General features: G+C 40.3%; 1 protein-coding gene across 3 annotated transcripts in view; it reads left to right on the forward strand.

Moving 5' to 3' along the window:
• Nucleotides 1-15,491, forward strand: part of CARMIL1 (capping protein regulator and myosin 1 linker 1) — a 325,537-nt gene that overhangs the window by 140,520 nt on the left and 169,526 nt on the right. For all 3 annotated transcript variants that reach the window (XM_061195770.1, XM_061195771.1, XM_061195772.1), the window contains exons 6-8: nucleotides 7,563-7,660; nucleotides 7,997-8,067; nucleotides 8,319-8,392. In XM_061195770.1, coding sequence (XP_061051753.1) covers nucleotides 7,563-7,660; nucleotides 7,997-8,067; nucleotides 8,319-8,392 — 243 coding nt within the window. The remainder of the gene's footprint in view (nucleotides 1-7,562; nucleotides 7,661-7,996; nucleotides 8,068-8,318; nucleotides 8,393-15,491) is intronic.

Here is a 15,491-nt window from a genome sequence, read left to right on the forward strand (position 1 = left end):
TGGGCTGGCACCATGAAGGGCACAGACGACCTTGACCAGAGCAGTTCACGTGTTCTGATTGGGAGAGGCAGACTGCCGTGGCTGTAGGATGAACTCAGACGTGAGAATGTGGATGTGGTATGTGTAGAAAACTTCGTAGAGAAGTTTAGCTATGACGGGTATGAGGAATTGCAGGGAACTTCTGTTTGGTACTCAGAATGGGAGATATTGAAGTATATGGCTGTAACAAGGGGAATGATGTAGTAGAAAGAGATTGTTGCTGGAGACATTGGTAATAAACCAGCAATATCCTTGAGAAGGTAAGAGGGGTACAGATCACAAGACACACCTGACCTTCCTTCTAGCCTGGGCGCTGCTTGAGCAAAGGCCAAATTTTTTTCTTAATCTTAAGTCCCTAGCCCTTGGCACATAGTAGATAGTCACCGAGGTTTTGGATGAGCACATACATTTTGTGCTTCCTCTGTGCCTAGTACATTGTTGGGAGAGGTGCCCTGGGAGTGTATAGAACTTACAAGATGGTAGCTCTGCCCTCAAACCATGGACTCTTGAACTGAAAGTGATTGGGTGTAGGTGGGTGGTGAGGGAGTGGAGGCTGGCTGTGCAGAGGAGATCTACCTGGAAAGGATGGAGAGAATTTATAGGAAAGGGTAGGGAAAGGAGAGGCGGTTCAAATGAATATACCAACGTGGAAGACGGTGTAGATTATAATTTAGAAAATGACTGGGCAGAGAATTTAAATAAACATACTTGACTTTCATTTCGCTTTCTTACCCAACATGCACAGTTAGCTTGTCAAAATAAACTCTTAATATTTTGTGACTTGCATGTTCTGCCTTTACTCGTGAAGTTCCTTAGATTGTATTACATGAGGTTGGCCGGGGAAATGTATAATTCTATTGGTGTTGGTTATTGTGACTAGAGAGAGTGGAAGGAGGAGGTAATCATACCCTTTCTTCTACGTTCCTAGTAGTCAACGCTGTCAGGAAGGGAAATAGATCCTTTACGTAAATAATATAGAACACGCAAAAGAAAATAGGTCCCCGGTAATGTCATACGACCTACTCATAGTAAGTTGGAGAATATGATACTGTATTTGGAATTCTCAAGCCTTGTTTGAGTCATTTGTCCCATCAAATGTATTACCTGAGCCCATCGTGGGGCCCTTGGGTCCTTAGCCCTCACCTCCTTCCTTACTCAGGTAGAGCCTGATCATTGGGGAAAAGTCTGATGAGCAGATACCAGAAACTGGGTGAATCAGGAGGACAAACACAGCCAGGGCCTCAGTTAACATAATATGTTCTTGAATAACCTAAGGTTGGCTGTATATATTATAAATGAAATGATAACCTGCCAGGACCTGAATTTCTGGTTTTAAATATAATTTTGAAATAACATCCATGATAAAATCAAATATATAAAAATAGTATATATATCTATAAAATATAACCAATCCCCTTGACTATAGTCAAGAGAATGCTGGTAGGAAAAAAAAAAATGAAAAATTTTAATTAAAATTAAGTTTTTACACCTAGAATCTTCACCTCCCTGCTACATGTATGTGTTAGGATGTTTCTCTCTCCCTCTCTCCCTCTCTTCCCTCACAGAGTGCCATTTCCCTGTCCCCCCCCCCCATTAAATAAGGAAAGTTTATTTTAAAATATAGAGAAAATGTAAAGATTCAAGAAGAAAATTTAAATTAAAAAATCAAATCACCATTAGCATTGTTTTGTCAACGTTCTCATCTTTGCTGTGTGATAGTCACTATCACTGGAGGCCTCATCTCTAAGGCAGTGATATTGGGAGGAAACTAGGGAAATATTTGTAGCCTAAGTGTTGTTTAATCCATTTCACAGAGATGTCTGTAATGGCAGTTCCCTTCAGGAAGCTGTTTTGTGTTATGGCCTTTAGCTTTTCTAATACCAAGAACCCTGGCTGTTTTCCAAAACCAAGCTAGATTTTTTTTTTTTAATATTAAATTAAGTCATTAGGGCGAGCTAGAACTAATTTAGAAAATGCTTACTAGAGAACATAGATGAGTGAAATGTTTCCTGCCATCTAAGAGTTTATTGTCTAAAGGTAGTGTAAGAAAGTTCCACAAATAATATCATGAAGAGAGTGAAACATCCTCAGATTTCAGAGAAGGGAAAGTTCCATGTAACTTGGGATGTCAAGAAAATAATGTTTGATTTGTGTCTGTTTTCCTCTTTGTTTTGAGAGGTGGGCTTTTGTTGGGGGTGAGCTCCAGGGAGAGTTCTGTGGGGGAAATGGCAGAGGTTGGAGGCTGGAGGCAGAGGCGAGGGCAGGTGCAGCTGTAACTTAACTTGCCTTAGGAGGACAGCAGCCAGCCTAAAGCAGTTAGAATTGGGAGCCTGCAGATATCACTGTGAGACAAAGGTAAGGCACACCTGGAGAGGGCCTGAATAAAAGCCTCTGGGATAGGCAGTAGGGATCTAGTGAAGGCTTTTGAACTTTAGAATGAAATGATAGCTACACTTAAGGGAGAGTCAGTCTTGTAGCACTGATTTATGAACCTGGGGGGAGAGAGCCTCGAGGTGGAACTGGAAGGTGTCAGATTATCTCGTTACTTTAGGGGGCGAGACTCTTGGCAAATTAATGCACTTCTCAATGCCTCAGTGTCCTCCTCTGTAAAATGGGAATAATGATACTCACGCAGTTTTGTGAGGATTAAATTAACTCGTGCTGACTGCTTAACAAGTGCTCCACAAGTCTTAGCTGTGTAGCCCGTTGCTGTTCTTACCCAGAGGCCCTGGAATGAAAGCCTCCACTGTTGGAAAGGAAATGGGTGACATCCGTAGGGAATTTCTTTGATGTTTATGATTTTTTATTATTATTATATGTTTCTATGTAAGTTGGTTGCATTTCTCTACTTTGATTCTTGTTGTTAAATGTGGCTCATAACACCCTTTTAGGTGACAGAACACTAACCTTCTAACATGATTTTCTTCTAGGCTTTCATCATATTGGATTATTCTTTCATGTATGTGACAATTTGAAAGTTGGCTGGGTATTAGTGTCGGTATGTTAGGACAATGCATCTTTACTACCGTGATAAAAATGGAATTGCAAATCCCTTTTCAAGTCGAAAGCCGGTTAAGTATGAAAAGGTGAGGTTATTATAAGTGAAGAGAAGCGGCAAAATAGAAGTTTATGGTTAAACAACAGAAAGGTGCTTTACAGGCTGCGGCAGTTTCTATACTTTTCTAAAGCAGTAGGTAGCATTGTGTGGTGTGGTTTACGTCAATAAAACATGTCCTCTTCCGGAGACAACTGCCATATGGTATAGGATGAGCACTGGAATTGAATTTTTGATAAACCAATTGATTTACCTGGATTAAAATAATTTGCAGATTTTTTTTCCGTGTCAACAATTTAAGCATGAGATTTGCATAGAGAGCGGGCATGCTTGTCACCGAGTTCACTGTTCTTACCACATAGAACTATTTTCTGAGTCTTGTGTAAATTAAATGCACATAATGTAAATGTAGTTGGTTCAGCTGTATAGCGCCGCCTGTTAGTGAGTGACAGGATGTACATATCTGTTTGCTAGGATTTTGGTTTACCTCTTAGGGCACTTATTCTTTTTTTTTTTTTTTTTGTTCTCTGGAAAATAAATTTAATTAATTTATGTATTTTTAAAAATTTATTTATTTATTTTTGGCTGTGTTAGGTCTTTGTTGCTGCGCGTGGTCTTCTCACTGCGGTGGCTTCTCTTATTGCAGAGCATGGGCTCTAGGTGCACAGGCTTCAGTAGTTGTGGCACTCGGGCCCAGTAGTTGTGGCTCGTGGGCTCTAGAGTGCAGGCTCAATAGTTGTGGCGTGTGGGCTTAGTTGCTCCCGCGGCATGTGGGATCTTCCCAGACCAGGGATCGAACCCATGTCCCCTGCATTGGCAGGATTCTTAACCACTGCGCCACCAGGGAAGTCCTAAATTTAATTTATGACAGCCCTAGGACCTATCTCTGTGGGGGCCAGGTCAGGGGTGCTCAGGTTTGAGGAAAGGTAGGGGGTCTCTGTCCCCTGGGTCTGAACAGGCCCCTGCTGCTCTGACCCTTAAAGCCCTCTTCTCTTCAGCAACATCCTTCCCTCCCAATGGGCATGGGGGAGGAGACATGCAGGCATTGGGCAAACATCTGTCAGGTACCCACCATGTGCCAGCCCTGTGCTAGGCATTGGGGATACAGTTAATAATAATCCCTGGTCTCCCGGAGCTGACCTTTCTGGTGAGGAAGGGCAGACAAGAAAGTTTAGTTTGTCAGATGGGGAAAGGGCTTTGGAGAGAAATAAAGCAGGAAGGCAGGATTGGGACCATGGTGGGACTGCACCTTTATGCATGATCAGGGGAGGTTAGGGCACTTATTCTGACAGCAACTCCTTTGTCTGTCTGTCTGTGTCTGACACACACGCACTCTGTGTGTGTGTGTGTGTGAGCGGGTGCCCTGTAGGGCATACACAGATGGCTCTTTGCTGTTATTTAGCTACAGGCAGAACTCATGTGGGGTAGATTTTTCTTTTCCTCGTTGTCTCTGGCTAGTGTTAGAATACGTAAGAAACAGTTGCCGCCTTCTGGAAGTTTAGTTCTTATGACTTTACCTCTTAGGTAAATAAATGCACTTGTTTCATGATACTCCTTTAGTTCCTGATACCTGATTTTATTTCCTTCCTGAAAAAAGAAAGATGAAAACTGTTACAGAAGGGGAGCTACTTGGAAAAGCTCAGACTGATACTTTTGAAGGGTGGTTTGAAGTTTAGGGAAAATGCCAGGTGTAGCCTCCTCACAGCAGGGCCCTGTTCACATGGATGTCTACACTAGCCGCTTGCCTCACTCTCCGGATGATTTCCTCCTACTTCTGAGTGTGACTGTCCAGTGCTGTTTTTGGAGTAAAATTAGGCTCTGGTTTCTGAACCTGCCATAAGGATTAGTTTATTTCCCCCTATAATCCTAGACAGCCACCTTCCTATTCTTAATCCTACCAGCTTCCTGCCTTACTTTCTGTCTGTTTTGGACTAGCTCAACTTCATCCTGCGTGTTATTGAAACAACATGCCCTACACTTCAGCTGAAATAAAGCAAGAATTTTAGAAGAGAAATGTGATCTCAGATGAAGTCAGACGTAAATCCAGCTTGGTGTGTCCAAGGTTTACTTAATTCATCTGTGGAAATGCATCTGCTTCCAACCACTCTGCTCCTTCTTTACATGGTATCCGGCTTCGCTGTCTTGTAGCCAGAAAATAATGCCACTGCAATACCAGAATGATGGTATTGAACCGCGATGAACCATTCCGAATGGCCAGATTCTGTAATATCACTTTCATTATGAACATCTTCTTTAACCCACAGTTGTCCCCAAATTAAGAACTTTTAGAATAATGAGAGTTAATCATATGTGTGTTCAGGTAAAATAGAGAAAAATCATGCTGCGTTTGTAGATGTCATGCATTTACACAAGAATTTGAAGGGATCACTGATATTTGATATCTACCTGCTTATGCTTCAGTCATAAAAATTAGAAAGAAGTAGGAGTATTTTTCAATGCTAGCAGAATGCTTGTATTTAAATGCTTGGGTATGTATTTGAAGTTTTTTCTAGGAGTAGAACAGGCCAACCAGGCAACTTGTCAGGCTCTAGCACATTTTATCTGGAATATTCATCCAATCAGAGAGTGGAAATAATTGGGACCATTCTCTTCTAATACTCTACAAAGTGATTGACATTCATAAGGATGAGCATTATACACATAGCCAAAGTGTTTAAATCATTAAAGAAAGATTAAAATGATGTTCAGTATGACTTAGTATGTTTATTTCACCACTTTGCACCCAGGGCCTGTCATGGTCCTGAGTGATTTCGACCTGCCAGCAGCCTTCCTCACAGCCCGTGACCTCTTCCCCTCCACCCCGCTTTACCCTTGATGGCCACACCCTAGACCTTGTCATCTCCTGGAACGGCTTCTCCTGGGGTGAAATCATCATTTAGTCATCTCTCTCGGACCACAGCCTCTAGTCTTTCACTTTCTCTCCCTTGGCGGTACCCGTACTTGGACTTCTGGCGGGGCCTCCAGGCCACGGATCCCTTGGCTTTCCCCTTCTTTCCATCTCCTTCCTGCCTTCCCTTCCTCTCCTGACCGCCAAGCCCCATGGTGTCCATCACTTCAGTGGGGCCCTGTCAGTATCCTCCACTCCTTCTGTCCCCACTGTTTTTCTGGCTCGCCTGCCTGGAAAGCCTGCATCCCTGCAGCAAGCCAACTGCCCTTTCTCCACACACATTTGGGCTGCTGGGAGCTGCAGGAGAAGATCACACAGCTGTTCAGCTTGGTGCCACAAACAATTCATGACCTTCACTCTCACTGGGCTCTTAACGGTCCTAGGAAGTTCTTTTTAATTTCTCAAGCTATTTTATCTATTTCCCAAGTTTGCCGCAGGCTTATCCCCCACCCCGTAGATGCTTGTTTACAGTGCTATCTGATCATCTCATACTCCCTGTGTAGCCTTTCTGTGGCTCCTCATTGCCCTGAGAATAAAATCCCAACCCGTTCCTTTGACCTCTGAGGCTCACAGTGACCTGGTTCCCACTTAGCTCCTAGATTCCTCTGTCATCCCCTCCCTACCACACGTTATTTGCTAACTGATTTGAACTGTGTTCAGTCTCTGGAAAGCACAGGCTCCCTAGGAGGTGTAGTCCAGGGGAAGAGAGAGTAAAAGGGACAGCTCTTCCAATATGAAATGCCTAGTTTCTTGATGGACATTTGTACTACTTGTACTATGGAAGGACAGAAGAGGAGTCATCTCTCCTTCTCGGCTGTGGTCCAAGAGAGATGACTAATTTTCAAGGAATTACTTTAATTCCTTGAAAATTAGTAATTTATATTTAGTGTACACATAATCTAATAAATTATTATTAGATAAATTAGATAATTTATTAAGTGGAACACACCATTTTCTAACTATTCTAATAAAATCTAATGTGAAAGAACTAAACATGGAGAATATTTATATTGTTAGATACCTTTAGCTTACAAATGGACGTTAAATAAAGGGCTTTATTATTAAGTTCTTATAGCTCTCCAGCTCCTAGTACTCAAAAAATGGAATTATATTTACCAAAATTGAAGTGATACCCATCTGTTTTTTTTTTGGCTGCGTCAGGTCTTAGTTGCGGCACGCGGAATCTTCGTTGAGGCATGCGGGATCTTTTGTTGCAGCGCCTGGGCTTCTCTCTAGTTGTGGTGTGCGGGTTCCAGAGCACATGGGCTCTGTAGTTTGCGGCACGCGGGCTCTCTAGTTGAGGTGTGTGAGCTCAGTAGTTGCGGCGCGCAGGCTTAGTTGCCCCGCGGCATGTGGGATCTTAGTTCCCCGACCAAGGATGGAAGCTGCATCCCCTGCATTGGAAGGCGGATTCTTTACCACTGGACCACCAAGGAAGTCCCGAAACCCATCTTTGTTTAAAAGAAAAAAAAAAAAAAATGGTGTATCACAAAATAAATTTGAGTGCACTTCAGAAAACTTGATTTTTGAAATGTATCGTTGTTTTTGTTGATCTTACAGGAGAATCATGAAAAAAGTCTGCATGGAGCCATCTGAGCGACTGGCCAGTCTCCAGGCTCTGTGGGACAGCCAGACTGTGGCCGAGCAGGGCCCCTGTGGTGAGCATGCATTTTAAAACCAAAAAATAAATGGCTGGATGGCTGCCATTTTGCCAGGAAGCTAAGTCTATTCCTAGTGTGCTACCGTAAAGGTACAGTTACTTTTAAGGTGTAATTAGCACCACACAGACTTTAGATTGGTGGACAAACATCCTATATTTAAGCTATATTGCATCCTGCTATGTACTTACTGTAGAACAGGGGGGAGAATCTTTGCTGTTTTCCCAAAAGGAGAGAATAATCAGCATTGTCAACATTGGCCGTATTTAAGCTTTTAAATTTTAACTTAAAAAATATTTAGTTGAAAACCTGTCACATTTCTATTGTATAATTCAGGTGGATTTTCTCAGATGTATGCCTGTGTTTGTGACTGGCTTGGATTTTCATACAGGGAAGAAGTACAATGGGTAAGTGTATCTGTATGCATGCACACACACACTTTCTCACACAGACACCTGGAGAATATTCCAGTATTTGACTGGCTTTTTTCGCTCTCTCTCTCTCTTTTTCCCCCCACCATTCATTGCTTGCTTAAAATCTTCCTTCCTCAGATTACATAAAAATCTGCCTGTGTCATTGTCTGATTCTCTTTGCATCTCTCTTGCTTCCCTGATCCTCTGTGGGGACTGTTTATATGACTGAATTATGTTTCAAATAGGATGTGGATACAATTTATCTGACACAAGACACCAGGGAATTGAATTTACAAGACTTCAGTCATCTTGACCACAGGTAAGCTTCTTTCTTTCCTTTCTTTCACTTCTGATTTTGCTTTCAGAGCTGCCCTTGTCTGTCGGTACTTATAGGTGTACATTATCTCCAGAGAATCCTTTTTTTATAACGGGAATCAGGAGAACCTAAGAATCTCTGGATTTTGCCTTTTAAGTAAGAGTCTCCAGTGTGTTTATCACTACGACTGGTTTGGGATGGGGGTGCATGAGTGTACCTCAAGTCCAGGATTTACACTTATAAACTGTGGAAACAATTTAATTCTTAGGTTCTTATGCCAGCCCACAAATCTATTTAATCTACCCTGTATATAAAATACAGTATTATTTTGCCTAATTGCCATTTAGAACATTTTTCTATAAGGGAACTTTATGCTAAAATCCTAACAAATGACTTTGAGTTTACAATTCCTTTATTGGGGATGGCTAGGGTTTATATGCATATATTGGTGGAAATCAGTTTGCCAATATCTACCTTATGATAGTGATAATAAAACGATGAAACCTGTTACAAGTTATTTGAGAGACTTCTAGGTTTTAAGATGTCGACTTTACTATATTTAGGGCTGTGGCTTGTGTGATCAGGCCCCGAAGATGAAACTTCATTCCGTTCCCCTTCTCTCTGTAAGAGCAGACCTAGCAAAGTGATTCTGATCCCTGACAAATCTGAGCGTTGCAACCCCCCTCTCACCCCACCCCCCTGCCCCTGGCAAGTCTTTCTAGTCATCTATCCCGGCCGATCTCCTCAACCCTGGAGATGCTGCTACTTACTTTAGGTGGGCAGCATCTAAAGTTGATATCTATCTATCACTGCGATGATAGCTCCATCGCAGTGAATCCCAGCTTGAGAAATCTTTTCTCTCTGTTTGGAATGCAGAGAGAGAAATCTGAGATTCCAGCTATACCTTTCATGCCATTTGGACGATTGGAATTGTGGTGCTAAAGAGAGGATGGTTGCCTCTTTTTAGCACCAGCATCTTGCCCCCAAAATAGCATTTCAAATTATTTTTCCACTTACCTGGAAGGGAGTCCAGAATTGTAGCAGAGTCCCCAAAGAGTTCTGGCCAACTGAATTGAGCAAGGAAAAAGTGTGCTGGATGGATATGGCCTCTGTGCACAGCCTGGGTCTACGGTGGACGGTGAAGCAGGCTCAGCTGTGTCTGTAGATGTGGCTAAAGCCTAAAGCCCCCAGTTCTCAAGCTCAGATTTGATTCCTTTTTGTGGAACAGGCAGTTTTCTCTTGCTTAGAGCTGTTCTCCCTCTTCCTATATTTGAGGGAAAGTCATACTCCCATTTAGGCAAGATGTTTCCTGTGTAGCTCATGAAAAAGTGAACTGAGAAACATGAAGGGAAGATATTTTATTTTGTAAGTATTTTTCAATAAAAACATAAAATTGTATGTAGAATAAGATAGGAGTAGGTAGGCCTACAGTATCCAGTCTCGATGTTTTTGGTCCCAGGATCTCTTTATGTTCTTAAAAATGGTTGCATTGTTTATGTGGGTTTTATCTTTTGGTATTTATCATATTGGAAATTAAAACTAAAATAAAAAGTTTATTAAGTCCTTTAAAAATAATGTTAGTAAACCTATTGCATGCTAACATAGATACCATTTTTATAAAAAATAACTATTTTCCAAAACAAAAATCAGTCAGCAAGAAAAGTGGCATCGGTTTACCTATTTGGCAGATCACCTTTTTTTTTCTTTTTTTTAACATCTTAATTAGAGTATAATTGCTTTACAATGGTGTGTCAGTATCTGCTTTATAACAAAGTGAATCAGTTATACATATACATATGTCCCCATATCTCTTCCCTCTTGCATCTCCCTCCCTCCCACCCTCCCTATCCCACCCCTCTAGGTGGTCACAAAGCACAGAGCTGATCTCCCTGTGCTATGCGGTTGCTTCCCACTAGCTATCTATTTTGGTAGTGTATATATGTCCATGCCACTCTCTCACTTTGTCCCAGCTTACCCTTCCGCCTCCCCATATCCTCAAGTCCATTCTCTAGTAGGTCTGCATCTTTATTCCCATCTTGCCCCTAGGTTCTTCTGACCATTTTCTTTTTTTTAGATTCCATATATATGGGTTAGCACACGGTATTTGTTTTTCTCTTTCTGACTTCCTTCACTCTGTATGACAGTCTCTAGGTCTATCCACCTCACTACAGATAACTCAGTTTCGTTCCTTTTTATGGCTGGGTGATATTCCATTGTATATATGTGCCACATCTTCTTTATCCATTCATCTGTTGATGGACACTTAGGTTGCTTCCATGTCCTGGCTATTGTAAATAGAGCTGCAGTGAACATTTTGGTACATGACTCTTTTTGAATTATGGTTTTCTCAGGGTATATGCCCAGTAGTGGGATTGCTGGGTCGTATGGTAGTTCTATTTTTAGTTTTTTAAGGAACCTCCATACTGTTCTCCATAGTGGCTGTATCAATTTACATTCCCGCCAACAGTGCAAGAGGGTTCCCTTTTCTCCACACCCTCTCCAGCATTTATTGTTTGTCGATTTTTTCATGATGGCCATTCTGACCGGTGTGAGATGATATCTCATTGTAGTTTTGATTTGCATTTCTCTAATGATTAGTGATGTTGAGCATTCTTTCATGTGTTTGTTGGCAATCTGTATATCTTCTTTGGAGAAATGTCTATTTAGGTCTTCTGCCCAGTTTTGGATTGGGTTGTGTGTTTTTTTGATATTGAGCTGCATGAGTTGCTTGTATGTTTTGGAGATTAATCCTTTGTCAGTTGCTTCATTTGCACATATTTTCTCCCATTCTGAGGGTTGTCTTTTCATCTTGTTTATGGTTTCCTTTGCTGTGCAAAAGCTTTGAAGTTTCATTAGGTCCCATTTGTTTATTTTTGTTTTTATTTCCATTTCTCTAGGAGGTGGATCAAAAAGGATCTTGTTGTGATTTATGTCATAGAGTGTTCTGCCTGTGTTTTCCTCTAAGAGTTTGATGGTGTCTGGCCTTACATTTAGGTCTTTAATCCATTTTGAGTTTATTTTTGTGTATGGTGTTAGGGAGTGTTCTAATTTCATTCTTCTCCATGTAGCTGTCCAGTTTTCCCAGCACCACTTATTGAAGAGGCTGTCTTTTCTCCACTGTATATTCTTGCCTCCTTTATCAAAGATAAGGTGACCATATGTGTGTGGGTTTATCTCTGGGCTTTCTATCCTGTTCCATTGATCTATATTTCTGTTTTTGTGCCAGTACCATACTGTCTTGATTACTGTAGCTTTGTAGTATAGTCTGAAGTCAGGGAGCCTGATTCCTCGAGCTCCATTTTTCTTTCTCAAGATTGCTTTGGCTATTTGGGGTCGTTTGTGTTTCCATACAAACTGTGAAATTTTTTGTTCTAGTTCTGTGAAAAATGCCATTGGTAGTTTGATAGGGATTGCATTGAATCTGTAGATTGCTTTGGGTAGTATAGTCATTTTCACAATGCTGTTTCTTCCAATCCACGAACATGGTATATTTCTCCATCTGTTTGTATCATCTTTAATTTCTTTCATCAGTGTCTTACAGTTTCTGCATACAGGTCTTTTGTCTCCTTAGGTAGGTTTATTCCTAGATATTTTACTCTTTTTGTTGCAGTGGTAAATGGGAGTGTTTCCTTAATTTCACTTACAGATTTTTCATCATTAGTGTATAGGAATGCAAGAGATTTCTGTGCATTAATTTTGTATCCTGCTACTTTACCAAATTCATTGATTAGCTCTAGTAGTTTCCTGGTAGCATCTTTAGGATTCTCTATGTATAGTATCATGTCATCTGCAAACAGTGACAGCTTTACTTCTTTTTTTCCAATTTGTATTCCTTTTATTTCTTTTTCTTCTCTGATTGCTGTGGCTAACACTTCCAAAACTGTGTTGAATAATAGTGGTGAGAGTGGGCAACCTTGTCTTGTTCCTGATCTTAGTGGAAATGGTTTCAGTTTTTCACCATTGAGGATGATGTTTGCTGTGGGTTTGTCATATATGGCCTTTATTATGCTGAGGAAAGTTCCCTCTATGCCTACTTTCTGGAGGGTTTTTGTCATAAATGGGTGTTGAATATTGTCAAAAGCTTTCTCTGCATCTATTGAGATGATCATATAGTTTTTCTCCTTCAATTTGTTAATATGGTGTATCACGTTGATTGATTTGCGTATATTGAAGAATCCTTGCATTCCTGGGATAAACGCCACTTGATCATAATGTATGATCCTTTTAATGTGCTGTTGGATTCTGTTTGCTAGTATTTTGTTGAGGATTTTTGCATCTATGTTCATCAGTGATATTGGCCTGTAGTTTTCTTTCTTTGTGACATCTTTGTCTGGTTTTGGTATCAGAGTGATGGTGGCCTCGTAAAATGAGTTTGGGAGTGTTCCTGTCTCTGCTATGTTTTGGAAGAGTTTGAGAAGGATAGGTGTTACCTCTTCTCTAAATGTTTGATAGAATTCGCCTGTGAAGCCATCTGGTCCTGGACTTTTGTTTGTTGGAAGATTTTTAATCACAGTTTCAATTTCATTACTTGTCATTGGTCTGTTCATATTTTCTATTTCTTCCTGGTTCAGTCTCAGAAGGTTGTGCATTTCTAAGAATTTGTCCATTTCTTCTCGGTTGTCCATTTTATTGGCATATAGTTGCTTGTAATAATCTCTCATGATCCTTTGTATTTCTGCAGTGTCAGTTGTTACTTTTCCTTTTTTATTTCTAATCCTATTGGTTTGAGTCTTCTCTCTTTTTTTCTTGATAAGTCTGGCTAATGGTTTATCAATTTTGTTTATCTTCTCAAAGAACCAGCTTTTAGTTTTATTGATCTTTGCTGTTGTTTCCTTCATTTCTTTTTCATTTATTTCTGATCTGATCTTTATGATTTCTTTCCTTCTGCTAACTTTGGGGTTTTTTTGTTCTTCTTTCTCTAATTGCTTTAGGTGTAAGGTTAGGTTGTTTATTTGAGATCTTTCTTGTTTCTTGAGGTAAGATTGTATAGCTATAAACTTCCCTCTTAGAACTGCTTTTGCTGCATCCCATAGGTTTTGGGTAGTTGTGTTTTCATTGTCATTTGTTTCTAGGTATTTTTTGATTTCCTCTTTGATTTCTTCAGTGATCTCTTGGTTATTAAGTAGTGTGTTGTTTAGCCTCCATGTGTTTGTATTTCTTACAGATTTTTTCCTGTAATTGATATCTAGTCTCATAGCATTGTGGTCGGAAAACATACTTGATATGATTTCAATTTTCTTAAATTTACCAAGGATTGATTTATGACCCAAGATATGATCTATCCTGGGGAATGTTCCATGAGCACTTGAGAAGAATGTGTATTCTGTTGTGTTTGGATGGAATGTCCTATAAGTATCAATTAAGTCCATCTTGTTTAATGTATCATTTAAAGCTTGTGTTTCCTTATTTATTTTCATTTTGGATGATCTGTCCATTGGTGAAAGTGGGGTGTTAAAGTCCCCTACTATGATTGTGTTACTGTCGATTTCCTCTTTTATGGCTGTTAGTATTTGCCTTATGTATTGAGGTGCTCCTATGTTGGGTGCATAAATATTTACAATTGTTATATCTTCTTCTTGGATTGATCCCTTGATCATTATGTAGTGTCCTTCTTTGTCTCTTGTAATAGTCTTTGTTTTAAAGTCTATTTTGTCTGATATGAGAATTGCTACTCCAGCTTTCTTTTGATTTCCATTTGCATGGAATATCTTTTCCCATCCCCTCACTTTCAGTCTGTATGTGTCCCTAGGTCTGAAGTGGGTCTCTTGTAGACAGCATATATACGGGTCTTGTTTTTGTATCCATTCAGCCAGTCTATGTCTTTTGGTTGGAGCATTTAATCCATTTCCATTTAAGGTAATTATCGATATGTATATTCCTATTACCATTTTATTAATTGTTTTGGGTTTATTATTGTAGGTCTTTTCCTTCCCTTTTGTTTCCTGCCTAGAGAAGTTCCTTTAGCAGTTTTTGTAAAGCTGGTTTGGTGGTGCTGAATTCTCTTAGCTTTTGCTTGTCTGTTAAGGTTTGAATTTCTCTGTCAAATCTGAATGAGATCTTTGCTGGGGAGAGTAATCTTGCTTGTAGGTTTTTCCCTTTCATCAGTTTAAATATGTCCTGCCACTCCCTTCTGGCTTGCAGAGTTTCTGCTGAAAGATCAGCTGTTAACTTTATGGGGATTCCCTTGTATGTTATTCGTTGTTTTTCCCTTGCTGCTTTTAATATTTTTTCTTTGTGTTTAATTTTTGATAGTTGGATTAATATGTGTCTTGTCATGTTTCTCCTTGGATTTATCCTGTATGGGACGCGCTGCGCTTCCTGGACTTGATTAACTGTTTCCTTTCCCATATTAGGGACGTTTTCAACTGTAATTTCTTCAAATATTTTCTCAGTCCCTTTCTTTTTCTCTTCTTCTTCTGGGACCCCTATAATTCGAATGTTGGTGCGTTTAATGTTGTCCCAGAGGTCTCTGAGACTGTCCTCTATTCTTTTTTCTTTATTCTGCTCTGCAGTAGTTATTTCCACTATTTTATCTTCCAGGTCACTTATGCCTTCCTCTGCCTCAGTTATTCTGCTATTGATTCCTTCTAGAGAATTTTTAATTTCATTTATTTTGTTGTTCATCTCTGTTTGTTTGCTCTTTAGTTCTTCTAGGTCCTTGTTAAACGTTTCTTGTATTTTCTCCATTCTACTTCCAAGATTTTGGATCATCTTTACTATCATTATTCTGAATTCTTTTTCAGGTATACTACCTATTTCCTCTTCATTTGTTAGGTCTGCTGGGTTTTTGCCTTGCTCCTTCATCTGCTGTATGTTTCTCTGTCTTCTCATTTTGCTTAACTTACTGTGTTTGGGGTCTCCTTTTCGCAGGCTACAGGTTCGTAGTTTCCGTTGTTTTTGGTGTCTGCCCCCAGTGGCTAAGGTTGGTTCAGTGGGTTGTGTAGGCTTCCTGGTGGAGGGGACTGGTGCCTGTGTTCTGGTGGATGAGGCTGGATCTTGTCTTTCTGGTGGGCAGGTCCACGTCTGGTGGTGTGTTTTGGGGTGTCTGTGGCCTTATTATGATTTTAGGCTGCCTCTGTGCTAATGGATGGGGCTGTGTTCC

The sequence above is a fragment of the Eubalaena glacialis genome, chromosome 7, assembly GCF_028564815.1.
Source record: "Eubalaena glacialis isolate mEubGla1 chromosome 7, mEubGla1.1.hap2.+ XY, whole genome shotgun sequence".
Lineage (NCBI taxonomy): Eukaryota > Metazoa > Chordata > Mammalia > Artiodactyla > Balaenidae > Eubalaena > Eubalaena glacialis.